The sequence below is a fragment of the Somniosus microcephalus genome, chromosome 16, assembly GCF_052327205.1.
Source record: "Somniosus microcephalus isolate GS21.2 chromosome 16, FLI_Smic_1.0, whole genome shotgun sequence".
Taxonomy (NCBI): domain Eukaryota; kingdom Metazoa; phylum Chordata; class Chondrichthyes; order Squaliformes; family Somniosidae; genus Somniosus; species Somniosus microcephalus.
The window spans coordinates 36,498,746-36,514,598 of NC_141002.1; the positions used below are offsets into that span (position 1 = coordinate 36,498,746).

At 40.8% G+C, this 15,853-nt stretch overlaps 1 protein-coding gene across 2 annotated transcripts in view; it reads left to right on the forward strand.

The window, feature by feature from the left end:
* LOC147106071 (beta-parvin) overlaps window positions 1–15,853 on the forward strand; it is a 71,614-nt gene that overhangs the window by 12,322 nt on the left and 43,439 nt on the right. Inside the window, exons 1-3 of one of the 2 annotated variants that reach the window (XM_086008811.1) lie at window positions 11,921–12,056; window positions 13,970–14,059; window positions 14,679–14,749. In XM_086008811.1, the coding sequence (XP_085864937.1) occupies window positions 12,014–12,056; window positions 13,970–14,059; window positions 14,679–14,749 (204 nt within the window). In that variant the 5' untranslated portion in view covers window positions 11,921–12,013. Of the gene's footprint in view, window positions 1–11,920; window positions 12,057–13,969; window positions 14,060–14,678; window positions 14,750–15,853 lie in introns of those variants that run through there. The other variant, XM_086008810.1, reaches the window with a different exon arrangement.

The window sequence follows — 15,853 nt, forward strand, 5'->3', positions numbered from 1 at the left end:
CCTCCACCACCGGCGCACTGTGGCTGCAGTGTGTACCATCTACAAGATGCACTGCAGCAACTCGCCAAAGCTCCTTCAACAGCACCTTCCAAACCCGCGACCTCTACCACTTAGAAGGACAAGGGCAGCAGATGCATGGGAACATCACCACCTACAAGTTCCCCTCCAAGCCACACACCATCCTGACTTGGACCTGTATCGCCGTTCCTTCACTGTCACTGGGCCAAAATCCTGGAACTCCCTTCCTAACAGCATTGTGGGTGTACCTACACCATATGGACTGCAGCGTTTCAAGAAGGTGGCTCACCACCATCTTCTCAAGGGCAATTAGGGATGGGCACTAAATGCAGGCCTAGCCAGCCAGCGACGCCCTCGTCCCATCAATGAATTAAAAAAAAAGTTAAATCCAGGTTTTTATTGTGGATTCTATCTGGAGGAATTACTTTGGATGGGCTGAATGGCCTTTTTCAGCTGAATATTGTAATCTTTTGTGCCAAAGTGGAACTGGAATAAAATTGGGATTTCATATCCTCAAAAAAAGAAAGCAAGTTTGTTCCTTCACTTTTCTCTTAATGTACTGACAGTTTTAAAACTAACTGGAGGTATAGCACTGCAGCAGAAATATAAATGGGATTTGGTTAGAAACCTGCTTTACTGGGCTCTTGTGATCAAAGCAGGTTCCTGTGGCTGGTCACTCTGGGCATCTTGCACGGTATAGTATCAAAGCCATTGTGTACCCCAAGCCTGTACCCCATCACGCCACGTCACAGCCAGGACTCTATTGCACTGTGCCTCCCAAATACTTTTAGTTTTTTAAATTAATAATTCTAAAATACTTTGGAAAAATAACTAGATAGTTTCCAATTGCTGTGGTATTGGAAGTTCAAATTTTAAAAAATGTCCTTGCAGACCTACAAAGTATTTACAGCACAGTAGCAGGCCATTTGGCCCAAGAGGTCCATGCCAAACAGGTTAATGGTCCGCATGAGCCTCCTTTAACCTCATCAACATATCCTCTTCTTTCTCCCTCGTGCTTATCTAGCTTTCCCCTTGAATGCATTTGTTATTGCCTCAATAATCCCTTTGTTAGCGAGTTCCACATTCAAGCCACTTTTTGGGTAAAGAAGTTTCTCTTGAATTCCCTATTTGATTTATTAGTGACCATCTTCTATTTATGGTCCCTAGTTCTGATCTCGCCTGCAAGTTGAAACATCTCTACGTCTACCCCATCACACCCTTTCATAATCTTGGACATCTATCAGGTCACCTCTTTTTTCTAGAGAAAAGAACCCCAGCCTGTTCAATCTTTCCTGATAGGTAAAACCTCTCAGTTCTGGTATATTCTAGTACATTTTTTTTGCACCATCTCTAGTGCCTCTATATCCTTTTATCTGTCAAGTAAATCTTGTGATCATGATTAGAACTAAATGCTGCTGGGAGAAGCCACATTGTTCCAAGTTGGGGCACCTTTTTTAAATGCTTTATGATTGAATATAAAAGTTTTGCATTGCAACTGTAAATGAAAGGGATAGACACTTTCATGGGATTATACCGTTGGCACTCATGGCTAGACTCTTTCTCAAGGTCAAAGCTTTACGTAGCCACCTCATTGGTGTTTGACATAGCAGAAAAATAAAGTATTGGGGACTGCATTGAAGCTTGACTTAAAGGAAAATGTTGAGTTATTCAGCACGCAAGCGAAAAGGTATTTGGGCATCAAGATGTAATGAGACACTTGGGAATGAATGAAGCAAAACCTTGTTATGTCAGTGGTACTTAACCATGTTGGGGAGTATACCGTGCTTGAAATGTTCACATTCTGTCTGTAGCTTTTCATCTGTCACGATGCAACACCATACATCTACCTGAGGGGTTGTTTGTTAATTGATGTTCATTACCATCCAGTAGATGGCACTGTACTACAATAGAAAACAGAACCTGTACCCTTAAAAATGTTACAAATACTGTACCCAAAATGCAAGTCGAAAATACTGGAAATATACAGGAAGTCTGTTACCATTTGAAAAGAAAAAAGTTTCAGATGTCGACCTTTTGTCAAAAATAGCAGATAAGCACAAACCCTTTATTGGACTAAACGAGGAGCACACCTAAAACGTTAACCAATCTTTTCTTTTCTCTTTTTTTTGAGATCATCACTCACCCACTGTGTAATCCCAGTAAATTGTTTTTATTTGCGATTTCCGAATCTGCAATCCTTGTATGTTGACTTTTTGTAAGGGAGCAATAGGAGACTCAATGTGGAACCGTGGCACTCTATTTGACGCCGAGATGAGCTTCCGATCACACATCCGCTCCATAACCAAAACAGCTTACTTCTACCTCCGTAACATCGCCCGTCTCTGACTCTGCCTCAGCCCATCTGCTGCTGAAACCCTCCTCCATGCCTTTGTTACCTCCAGACTCGACTATTCCAAGGCTCTCCTGTCCGACCTCCCATCTTCCACCCTCCATAAACTGGAGCTCATCTAAAACTCTGCTGCCCGTTTCCTAACTCGCACCGAGTCCCGTTCACCCATCACCCCTATGTTTGCTGATCTACATTGGCTCCCAGTCCACAACGCCTTGATTTTAAAATTCTCATCCTAGTTTTCAAATCCCTCCATGGCCTCGCCGCTCCTTATCTTTGTAACCTCCTCCAGCCCTACAACCCTCTGAGATATCTGCGTTCCTCTAATTCTGGCCTCTTGCGCATCCCCAATTTTAATCGCTCCATCATTGGTGGCTGTGCCTTCAGCTGCCATGGGCCCTAAGCTCTGGAATTCCCTCCCTAAACCTCTCTGACTCTGTCTCTCTCTCCCTCTCCTCCTTTTAAGAGACTCCTTAAAACCTACCTCTTTGACCCTCACCTGCCCATATATCTCCTTATGTAGCTCGGTGTCAAATTTTGTTTGATAACGATCCTGTGAAATGCCTTGGGACATTTTACTACATTTAAAGGCGCTATATAAATGCAAGTTCTTGTTGTACTACTTTCTGTATTGACCTCTCCAAGACGCTGTTGTCCACCTACATTATTCTGTTGCACATGATACATTCCACTTCAGTTAATTTAATGGAAAGTTTGGGGCATCCTCAACCTATTTAATATTTATTTTTACATTTTTACCCTGCTTTTTTATTAAAAGCAAGCTAATTAAAGTAAACAAAGAGCTTGAATTTATACAACGCCTCTTACATCCTCCGGATGCCACAAAGCATTTCACAACCAATGAAGCACCTTTTGAAATGTTGGCTAACGTGGCAACCAACTTGCACACAGCAAGGTCTCACTAACAATGGTGTGGAGATGCCGGTGTTGGACTGGGGTGGACAAATGTAAGAAATCACACAACACCAGGTTATAGTCCAACAGCTTTATTTGAAATCACAAGCTTTCGGAGCGCTGCTCCTGATGAAGGAGCAGCGCTCCGAAAGCTTGTGATTTCAAATAAAGCTGTTGGACTATAACCTGGTGTTGTGTGATTTCTTACATTCACTAACAATGAGATAAATGACCAGAGATAAATGAGCAGATAAAATCTTTTAGTGGTGTCAGTGAGTGATAAACATTGGCCAGGGCATCAGGAGAACTTCCCTCTTCCTCTTTGAAAAGTGTTATGGGATGTTTTACGCCCACTTTTAGCAGGCAGATGGGGCCTCAACAGTTGTGATGAAATTGCATTGCTGCAATCATTCCATCCTCTACTTATAAAGTACAGCATTTTTCACCCCCTGCCCCCTTGCCCTCAGCCACCTCCACACCATGGTTCATTTGTGTTGTAGAACTGTATCACATGATCATAACGGACGAGGAAGGCCATTCTACCCATCCTGGTTCATCCATTCAGGAAGAACCTAAAGTTCCGTCATTGCAGCATCCAACTGTTTCTTAAATGATTCTGGGATTTTGCCTCGACTACTCAATTTGGAAGGCCATTCCATGTATTGATCACTCTGTGAAGAAAAACTTCCCAGTGTCTGTCTAAATTTGCCTATTGCTCGCTCAAATCTGTGTCCCCTTGATCATTGCCTATAATTTAAAATTCTTATCTTCATGTTTAAATACCTTAAAGGCCTCACGCTACCTATGTCTGTAACCTGCTCAAGCCCTACAACCTCCAAAATCAGGAAAGATTGAGCTGGCTAGGACTCTTTTGTCTGGTAAAGAGGTTAAGAGGAGACCCGATGGAGGTCTTCAAAATTATGGATAGGCTCGATAGGGTGGATGTGTGGAAACTGTTTTTGTTTGTGGGTGAGTCCAGAACAAGGGACATAAATATAAGATAGCTGCTAACAAATTAAATAAAGAATTTGGGAGGAATTTCTTTATACAGTGGTGAGAATGTGGAACTCGCTGCTATGTGGAGATAGCATTGATGCATTTAAGGGGAGGTGTGAAGCATACATAAGGGAGGAGGGCATAAAGGGATATGGGGACAGGATGAGAAGAGGTAATTAGAGTGGGAGGAAGCTCGTATGGAATATAGTCACTAGCATATACCAGTTAGACTGAATGACCTGTTTCTGTGCTGTAGATTCTATAAATCTTCATTCCTCCAATTCTGGCCTCCTGTGCATCCCTGCCTCCTATTAGTTGGTGGCCATACCTTCAGCTACCATGGCCTTACGCACTGGTTTTCCCTCCTTGAACCCATTCGCCCCTCAAACTCCCTCTCCTTTTAAGACCATTCTTCAAATTCACCTCTGACCAAGCTTTTGGTCACCCTTCGTAATATTCTCCTGGTTTAGAAATCTCTGCAGACTAAATTTGGTGTTTGTGATTGGTTCTTGGAAGTGTATCTCTGTTGGCCTTTTTCTCTCTTTTTCCATTGGTTTCTCTCCATAGGTATCAATAACTTAGAATGGAGGTGATAACCAGTTGATAATTAGAGGCTTCATTTGCATTCAAAATGCAACTTTTTTTTGTTAAACTCAAATTAGGATGGGAAAAGACACTGATCGTGTGTCTCGTTCTCTCTCCTCTCTCTTGTGCCACTTGTTTTTCAATTTTTTTCCTCTCTTCTGTCTCAGCTATCATTAATTTAGAATATTTACATTTCTAAATATGGACAAAACACAGGTGATGATTCCCCATTTAGTACTGGGTACTGGCAGTGAAAGTGGTGGAAGCTCAGTGGCAAGGCCACAAAAGAGTAGAATGGTGGCAGAGGCCAAGGGGCAGGTCTTGTTGAGTGTTGAGGTCCAGTGTTATTGAGAGGAGCAGAGTGGGAATGGCAAGGCTGCCAATAAAGCTGTGGGTTGGGTGCCACAGCCAAGTAGAGTAATAGGGCAGGTGTGAAGGCTGGAACAGCAAGATGGAAGAAAGGTGTGGGGCAGGAAGGAAGAGTGGCAAGCTGCCAACAGAAATAAAATGGAGCAAGGGGGTTGCAGACGGAGTGGGAAGGCTGCAAAGCAAGGTCTAGATTGAAGCCTGCAAGAAGGATGGGAGTGGATGCTGAGCAGAAAGGCTGTGTAGAAAGACGCAGGATAGGTCAGGGCAGCATTGGGGGTGGGGGGTTTGCAGGTTGGCATGGAGACAGCGATAGCATAAGCACCCATGGCAGCTAGTGTTGGGAGGCCCGCACTGCATCCTAAGTAATGGTAAGTGTAAGTATCTCGGCATTTTAAGTAAGCTTTACCCTTAGACTTAAGAAACTTGTCACAGCAAGGATGATCAAATCATGACACAGGAAATGTGTGGCAAAGAGGAAGTGTGTGCAGATACAGGACATTTAATATTATTGAAGTATTACACAAGTGTTACAGAACGTGCACAATGGTGTTTGCTATACGCAAGCATAAATTGTAGAATGAGTAACGGGACTTGCTTATCAGGCCTTTGCGTTTGTAGTCATAAGATTAGCTTGTGGTAATTTCTGTTGCTATAGTTGGTTTATTAACTGCTGCCATCAATCAATGTCTATTGCCATCTGTTTGCTGCTTGCTTGGCTGCAAATTCTACTTTGGGTCTGTAATTTACCAGTTGCTTCGTGGACTGTCGGTGCATTTTTACCAGCTACCCAAGTTCCTTTGAGAGCCACTGCAGGGGTTGTTTGTCTTTAATACTGAGTGAAATTAGCCTGTATCCCAGCAGCATTATTGCAGATCTTGGTCAGCCACCTTTTGAGCACACCTTCAATTAATAGCTCAGTTGTATTATGGAGTGCTTACACTTGTATTTGTTAGACCCGTAACATTTTCACCGACTAAAAACCACATGATTGTACCTAAGGCAATAACATTGGGGTACGCAGTGGCATTTGCTGACAATGACAATATTGACCATACAGTGCTGTAGGAAGAATGGTAGCATTCATGGTACACTGAACTCACTTACTTTTTTGGGTAACTACCTTTTTTACTCTGGATAGTATTACCTTCTGTATTTTAGTTTGTTCTCGGAGTCCTTGTTCCCTATGTCCTCGAGTTTTTTCAGTTCTGATGTATCTAGGTAAAATATAGTGTGCTCAGGATAATGAACTGGGAACCATTTAAAAAAAATTACTTCAGCTACTGGTTCTATTGTGTGCTACCACGGAGAGAGTCCCTTCTTTGAAGACAGCAGAGTAAGACTCAGTAGACAAGTGCCAAACAAATTTATTAAACAGTAAATGAGCACGTGAATATTGGCAGAAACATAAGGTATATTTACAGTCATTAAAATTTTCCAGCGCCTCATTTATAGTAGGAAATAATATTCACAACTTGTGCTAAAACTTTGACTATAGTTACTTGTTTTTACCAGTTATTTTATTAATCCTTTCCTCACCAACTACAGAAGTTTTCTGGTTCTTCGTCTCTTCAACAGTTCCAATCAGATAACTTCTCTTTGAAGAGTCCATATCAAAACTCAAACAACCTGGATAGAACCCTTAATCTGAGCCAGGCAGAATATCTGTAACTCTATTCAATTCAAAAAGCTTCTAATCAGACACAAAACTGAATTAATTGCACATTTGAATTAAGTGACTTGGCTCCACCCTCGAGCAGACTTCTCAGTGATTCCGTTATTATTGCACATTGTTTCGAGTTGAGCTGGGACATGGTTTCTATGAGCGAAGCTAGTTTTTAACCTAAGTATTGTGACAAATTAAAGGGGCCATTGGCCAACAAAAATACTTAATTATTTTATCACACTCAACATCAGCAGAATGACCCATGGCAGATTTTTCTGTATTCTACTTCTTCCTTCTCTCCCAAATAATAAGAACCTGGCATTACTATAATACCACTTGCACATTGCTACACGTGCTTAACCCCTTATTGCTCAAATATTTTATTATCCTATTGCCTGCCTACACCAACTTGACCACACTGCACCAGCAACTAACCCGAAGCAGTGTCTTGAATTAGAACATGTATATTAAGCCATATGTACTATAAACAGAGATGCTTTGCAGTCATGGCTTGTGTTGGAATTAGTACTCCTCCAATTCTCATTACATCACAAGCCATGACAGCAAAGCTTTTTTACATCACTGCCAGCCAACTTATCCTTTTTTTGTGGTGGGGGAATTAAAGATCTTGTTTCTTTCCTCTGTGCCATGCAACACCTGCACCCGAAAGACGGGCAGCCTATTTCCAGGTCACTACCAACCTCAATCTGAGCATTCTTCCATGTAGCTTGCTGTATCAGCCTGAGCCACATCTCAATAAAATGTTGGCCTGTAGTGCAGTTATTGTACCACAGGATGTGATGTTGAGGTGCAGGTTTTGATTTGCTAGGTCTTGCTTCTGAGAGTTCTGGTAACTTCAAGTCTCTTGATTATATAAATCACTTTCACTGCCCATTACAGGCACGTGAGATTTAAAATGAACGTATGCAGCATGCACTGATTTATCGAGTACTTGACTTTAGCAGTTAAATTTATTTGTGCCTGTCTTTTCAAACTGCATTCCTTCCTCCATCTCGGATGGTGAGACAGTTTGCACCATGCATTGTTCATTGTGCGGTATCATTGTTGTTTCAAGGTTGGGCATTTGTGGAGAAGGGAGAATTTCACGTGTAGGTATTTCTGCATTGCTGTTACTTTGAAGCAAACCATATTATGGTAGCCGTGAGGTTACGAGTACTCTTTCCCTTCGCTCCCTCCCTCTGGTCTCTCTTTCCCCTATTGAGGAAAATAGCAAAGTGATATTGATATTGATGCCCCATTTATGATGATGATGATCAGGAGATGTGGTTTGTTAGCTTTTAACAATGGTCTAGCCTCTTCATAATATTTTGTGTGCTGCTAAGGGCAAAGAAAAATTGAGAATATCTTTAACCTGACTTGCTTTGGTGCACCTCATCAAGGGCTGTTATTTTTTCCTGTTGTCTGTTTATTTTCCCTCTGCGTCTCCTTTAATTTCATATCTGGCTCTCCCACAGATCCAGGCAATCTTTCACTGTGCTATTGTGGAATGTGTCAGTTTAAAAGTCCTGGCACGTATAGCGTGCAGTCATTCGTCATCTCCTTGCAAGACCGAAAATAAAAAGGAAGAAACATTGTTCTGCTGTCATCGTGACCTGCAGTGCAACCCTGAAGCTGGTGTGGAGATGCTCCCGACTGCTTCTGACCTGAATTCCTGTAAAACTAAATTTAATGTGTGACTGGCTGCCAATCATTTTTATTCCCTTACTGTCTCCCCATGATACCAGTTCATTTTCTGCTTTTACTCCTGCTGACCCTTGCACTGTTGCTGAGATATTGTTGGTGCAGACTTCGTGGCGCGCCATATTCTGTACCCTGTAATTGAGAATGTTAAACGGCTCAGTATTGCGGAACAAACTGCTGGTGGTCATCTCGTTTTTGGAGTTGCACCAGCTCAAACTCCAATTTCAGTGTCATTTTACCATTTAAAAAAAAATTGCGAACTGCAACATGCAAGTTTTCCTTACGAGGGTTAACGTGCGGTGCAGATAAAAAATGGTTTTCTGCTTCACTTCCTACTCTCCCCTATAAATATGTTAACCATATTTGCCCTATTTTGAGGTAATATTTGCAGCAGTAGAGGTGCACTCAAGCATTCGCCTCGAGTTCTTTTAAGCATTCTTCCTAGTTGATGCATCTTTCCCTAGTGAGTGGCCAAACTCCCTCGGCCTTTGCTTTTAACAATCTCACTGTTGAGTTGACCACTGTAGGGGGTGTATGGACGGTCCTGGGCTGACTCATCCTTTCTTTTTTGATCCCTCTGAGTGAGCTACTGTCTGATTTTCATTGGCCACACAGCCAAGTTTGGAAACTTTGTCCAGGTTTCCACTGCTCCCGTACTTGCTTTCTGTGCTTGGAATTTGCTACAGACCTGTGATATTACAGTTTCTGCAGGTCTCTAACCTATGTCACTGATGTGGCACTGTGTTTCTGGCTGGGATACAGAGCTGTGGGGTGAAATCCTGTGGCACTGTATGTCTATTCAGCAGGGGGATTAAGGAGCAATTTGGCCTTTGATGTCAGTAGTTTGATGTCCAGATCCTGCTGGATCATTATTTTCGTTAAATATATTTGGCAAAATCTTTTGTTTGTTTACAGACATGCGATATGAGCACAGACGTTTCATCAAAACACATCATCCCAGCATTTGTCTGAGGTCATCCTAATGAAAATGAAACTCCTGTTTTCCCAATCAAAAAGAGAAACATGGGAATATATAGGAATGAATAGACCATGGCAGGTCAACTGGCTGTCCATTGTGTCCAGGAAATATATCCCATAAAATATCTCATACCCCTCTATCAATACTTAACAAAGTCTCTCTTGAATTTGCTGCACTCAACACCCATTGCCTCCCTTGGTATCCATTCTATACATGCACCACCCTCTAAATGCTTCTAACTATTCCACCCCTCCGTCATCTACATTTGAGCCTATGTTGTCTTTGGTAGAATCGGTGACTTTGTTAAACATAGACGATTATCTTGTCTCTGCCCTTTCAGATCTTGAATATTTCCATAAGATTTCGCTGAGCCTTATCTTTTCCAATGTAAACATTCCCAACCACTGCAGCCTCTCGATAACTTTGGTACCTAATCCCAGCTTTGATGAGTTTGCTTATTTCAAAAGCTCTTCAGATTCATCAGGCATGATCCTTACACCACCCACCACCCCCCCCCAAAAAAAAATACTATGATATCTGCTTGCCTTCCTCTTACTGTTATGTATATCTCCAGGTGGTTCATCATTTGTCCCTTTAAAATAAAAACGTTGCCAAATACTTTTCTGTGAAGACACTGCCTTATTAAAATCATTTTCCTTGTCTTGATCTGTCCCTAACTTGGGCAGTATCTCCATTTTGTAATCAGGACTCCAAGCAGTAGTCTGCCCATAAAGTATTTCTCGCTGTGAGCTACAGGAAACTTTCTGGTATCCGGCACTGACGGGACCGAGCTGGTGCCGTACCATCAAAAGTGCCGTAGAAACCAGCGCTAATGTTAAAACATGCGGAGCTTTTGAGCTCCGTGTGAATCAACAAACCCTGTTGCTCAACAGCTTCAAAACAGTCGGCCGCAGCTTAAAAGCGTCTCTGTAACTAAGCAACAGCTTCAGCTGGACCTTGCAGAGCCTGACTGGAAAAAAAAAAGCAACGAGAAGTAAAAAAACTTGTAGGAAACGGCTCCTGAATTTTGCCGGTAGATAGAGCTTTCCGGACATTTAACCTCCGGTTAAATGAAAGTTTCCTGTATATCTTTTATTAAAAAGGCATGGCTTTATAAAGAGATTAAAAATATGTTTAGTAAGTGTTAATAAGTATTTCAGTAGTTCTTTTGGTTAACGAGGCCTGTAATTATGTCACATTTACCCACATATAGCTTCTTTAGGACTCTGGTACACTGTTGCCACATATAACAAGTAATATAACAAGCCTGCCGGGTAATCTCCCTCTAGGGGAACACTTTGTAATAAAACAGCGTTTGTTATCGGACTTCAGCTGCAGACCTGACTGTATACCTTCTCTCTGCTCCCCCAGTGAAGCTGTTTTACTTGTTTGAATGCCAAAGTATTAATGCAAAGCTGAATACATTCACATTGTCAATACTTCATGATCTAAACTGTTACGGATTGTTTTCATGGAATCTAATACTCTAGTTATATTTATAGAACAGCAAAGCTACAGGGCACGGAAAACAAAATTGTGCATAAGCTTATGTGATTATCCTGTTTGACAATAAATGTAAAACATTTCAGGACTATAAAACCACTTTGCGCATTAACCCGTCATCCCATTTTGGAATACTGCAAGTGAGATTCCATGACCTGGGGTCTAATTCTATTTTAAAAGTTCAAATTCTTATTCCAGAATTTTTTGAAAAAGGACATGCAAAGCTCAAAATAGGTTAATTTTAGCCTGGATTCAGCGGTGTTAAAACAGGTTGAACTTTACATTTTCAGTCATGTTACAGATGAGCCCTAGTAATTGGGACTTTGTTGTGGAAGAAACATAATCTCTTTTATCAGGTTGTCCCCACTAATAGTGATCTAAGTAGAATGAGAATCAATTAGTGCTCAAAAGTATTTTACTATTTAATATCTCTCTAAATTAGGGATGACATCTACATCAAGTAGCATCAAATGTACTAGTTAATATACAGTTAAAGCTGATCAGTATAGTATACATTGCAATTACTGTATATAGTGTAGTAGGCAACGAGCTTTAGTTATGGTTTATAGTTTGAAATTATCAGACAATATTCTAACCGTGATTATTTTTCCATTCAAAATATCTTTATCGCATCTAGCACACATTGCACCCTGTACCTGGAAATGTTCTGCTTCAATATTCATTGCAGATGGGTAAAACAAAATGAGCAGACGGGTTCGAAAGGTCTCTCAGAATGCTGATGATTGCGTCGTTGTTGATCAGTGCGTGTGCCTCGTGTTGCCATCTTGCTGCTTTCAGTCCTGTCACAATGACAGAAATGACACATGTGGTGCCTGGTTAAGCATCTCATGCTTGGCCCAGCTGCACCTCTTCCCCCTGCAGCTGGGCTGGCACACTACATAGCTCGTATATATGACTGTCCGTTAATAAAAAGATGGCAGGGCTCTTGTGCGGAACAAAAAAGAGCAGGAGAAAAGGTAGGATTGCAACTTTAGTTGATTTGTTGGTTGTGATTCTGAGCCTGCATGTGAAATGATGAATGTTGCTAATGCTAAGTAAATGCACTCGGATTAATGTGTGTTTGTACCTTTTACAGTACAGGCCGGGACTAAAGCTGAGATTGAGTCTTCACATTCATGTCATTAGATGCAATCATTAGCAACTACAAAGTAACTTTCTTGATGTTAAAATTCTGTCAACCTAACAATTCTCTATGAACCAAACAAAGCTTCATTTAATTTTAGTTATACCATCCTTGCTTTAATCATTTTGGATGTAATATACATTTGTCTCCCTATAGTTGGGATTGAGTTTTTTTTGTAACCATTCATGAATCGAATGATGAGCTATGTTATTACAGAAGCCTCACATAAGAGAGGTTTATCAGAACATAGATTTGTTTACTTCAGTAAGTGTTAAAGTCCAAGTAACTAGATGTGGTTTGATGGCACAGTAGGTCAGCTTTCTCAAGTGACAGGGTGCTGGAGGCCAGCAATTATACAAGTCCTCAAGTATAATGTGCCATGTGATATTGATGCAGGAACATTTTAGTGTTCTCAATTAATTTAGTGAGCTGATATAGCTATTTACAATAAATCTTGTCTCCTCCTCACCCATAAAGCCTCTACATATTCTCCATTAGTTAGGAGTAGCCGGTAAATGGGTTGCAAACTTTTTCATGCCCAGCAGCTAAGGTTTTGCATTTAAACACTTAGACAAAAGTGAGATTGTGTTTTGAAGATAGTATTACACTATAAGCTGGCCAGTGTTTTATCCAACCAGCTATAGAAAATCCACCTCTGCTATTTTTAACCTGGGAAACTGCTGTTCGTTTCAAGGTTTCAAACATTTTTCTATCCCATACGATACTGCCCAAGAGTACAGAATATTGCAGCAGCAGCAATTTGCAAAGGACTCTGGCTGGGCTGTGAACATTGATCGACATGGTGCAAATAGTAATTGCTGTGCTACCTTTTAACTGACAGTTGCATTCTAATCTGCTATTGTCCTAATAGTTTCCATTTGGAATAAAATACATCTAAAACACTGAATATAGATTGAGGGCTGATGCGGTTATAATAATGTTTTGCAACCACCAATAGCCTTTATTTTGCAGAATGCTTAACTAAATTAGTATTTATTTTGTAACAATACGATATGATCAAATTCTCATTTGCATTTCCAATGGGAACCAAATTTGCACAAATCACAAATTTGGATCTTGTGTGAGTTTTAGTTCTTGATGACTTAATCGCAGAACTCCTGCCCCTATTATAGATGCCTGTGAGCCGCAGTGCAGCATTCACAGCAGTGAAACAATGAGATCTCTGGAAACTCAGCTGCCTCCTGTGTTGGATGCTTAGATATTTTTGTGGGCTTTCTACCCACTTTAGCAGTTTAAAAAAAAAATGGTTTAGAGGAGAATGTTAAATTAATGGGAGGGGCCTGAAACTAGCTAAGATGGGCAGTGCACACTCCCAGAAAGCGTTCCAGTGATCATGTATTTTCTGCTGCTGTTTGTGAAGATGCTTTATAATACAGTTGGGCCTATTTTATGTATGAAAATGAGGGGGTGCCTTTGAGCACATACAGCATGGGTATTACAGAATAAAGACAAATGGTTATGAACATTACAGGAGGCAGACAGATGATAAAGCACAAGGCTGATTTGTAGTGAGGGCTAATGCAAATGCACAGCAGTAGTGGCAGCTTAAGAATTCTCTTGTACAGCACTTGATTTGTTGTATTTATTTATTTTTAATGTAAGCTTACTGTCATTCATTAATACCAACATTTTAGGGCAATTAGGATTTAAATTGTCTGCTGGGACCATTTCAGCACAGTGGGGCACTTAATTTCTTCGGCCTTACTATTTTTTCTTTCTCCCTAGTGAGTGACCTACAAGAAGAAGGGAAAAATGCCATCAATGCTCCATTGTCTCCAACACCCACAGACATTCATCCAGAGGACACCATGCTAGGTATTTAAGAATGCTGATACATGCTTCCTAATCTCTTTATATTTCTACTGTTTACAATTGAACTTCTTGAGAGATTTTCCTAAATGTCCAATAGGATACAACAGCTTTCATTTTCTACACAGTACCAGCGCTCACATTTCCATTTCTATTTTAAGTCATCACTTGTGATAACTTGTTCTCAAATATTTAGGTTTCCTGGCTGGGGTGGAGATCGCCTTTACAGAAGGTAAGTACTGTAGAAAATATAGGGACAGTGATCTCCTGGAAGAATTTCGATCGCCTAGATGGGTCGGAGAGGAATTTCCCAGATTTTTTTCTCCCAAATTGGCCATTGGGTCTTTTATCTGGTTTTTCGCCTCTCCCGGGAGATCACATGGGTTTGGGTGGATGCAGAGTGATAGAAGATTTGAGGTTAGGATCAGATCAGCCATGATCTTATTGAATGGTGGAGCAGGCTCGAGGGGCCAATTGGCCTACTCCTGCTCCTATTTCTTATGTACTTCTTGGTGAGCCTTTTCTCTCTTTGGTGTTGACGTACGAAAAGATCCAATTTCTGAAAAAAAAATTGTCCCTTTTTAACTCCTACTGCTGACTTGTTCTCTGCTGGATTCAATTATAGAGGAGAATGAAGAACGAACAATGATTGAGCCATATTCTAAGGAAGAGGCAAAGTTCAAAGAGCTTGTAAAGGTAAAGTACTTAAATAAAATGTTTACTATATACTGAATTCTCCAGTAACTTACTGTCAAACAGTAATAGTTTGACTATTATATACCCATCCTGATGTCACTTGTAAAGGTACAATATATGACAAAATATATGCTGCATTGTGAATTCCTTGGCAATTTGGTGTCATAGCATGATTTTTCCTTTCCACGTGACCATTATTTAACTGTTCTGTTGTAGCAGTGGGTGATTATACCCTATTTGATCATCTGCATTCATTTTAGCTGTCAGTATCATCAAGATTTCCAGATCAGCAATAACGTGAAGTTTGTGCTTAAATTAGAAAGTCTTTTTATATTGAATGTATAATAAAATACATCTGGAAAAGATCATGTCTCATCAACTTGGTTGAACTTTTTGAGGTTACGAGGCTGCTGCATGAAGGTAGCCTGGTCAACATAGTATGCTTGGATTTTCAAAAAGCATTTGCCAATGTGCCACACAATAGGCTAATTTATAAAATATGGCCCTGTGGGATTGGAGGACAGATCCTGGGGTGGATAAGGAACTGGTTGCGTTCTTGTAGGCACAGAGTTGTTATTAACGGTACTAGATACCGGTTACTGCTGGAGTCCTGCTGGAATCGGTGTTAGGATTGTTACTATTCGCTATCTTTGTTAGTGACTTGGATGAAGGTGTCAGCAAGTTTGTAGATGACACAAAATTGTGCTGGTGTTTGAACCTTGGATGAGAAAAGAAAGACTACAATCAGATCCTGATGAAATGGTGGAATGCCATGTGTAGAGCATGCAACGCTCCAAACTAAAGTTTAAGTGGGAAAGAGACCTAGGAGTGATGCTGCACAAGTCTCTAAAGGTTACGATCCGTGCTTCAAGGCTATAGTAAAGGCCAATAGAGTATTGAGATATATTTCTAGGATGATCCCATATTAATAAAAAGCACTAGAATGTCCTTTTTATAACATTTTGGTTAGCCCTCATCTAGAATACTGTGACTATTTTTGGTCCCCTCACAGTTGGGTGATATAGAAAAGACTCAGGAGGGCCACCAGATTGAGACCTAGTTTTAAAAACCTTTAGTTGTCACAATAAGCTTAGACAGCATCTC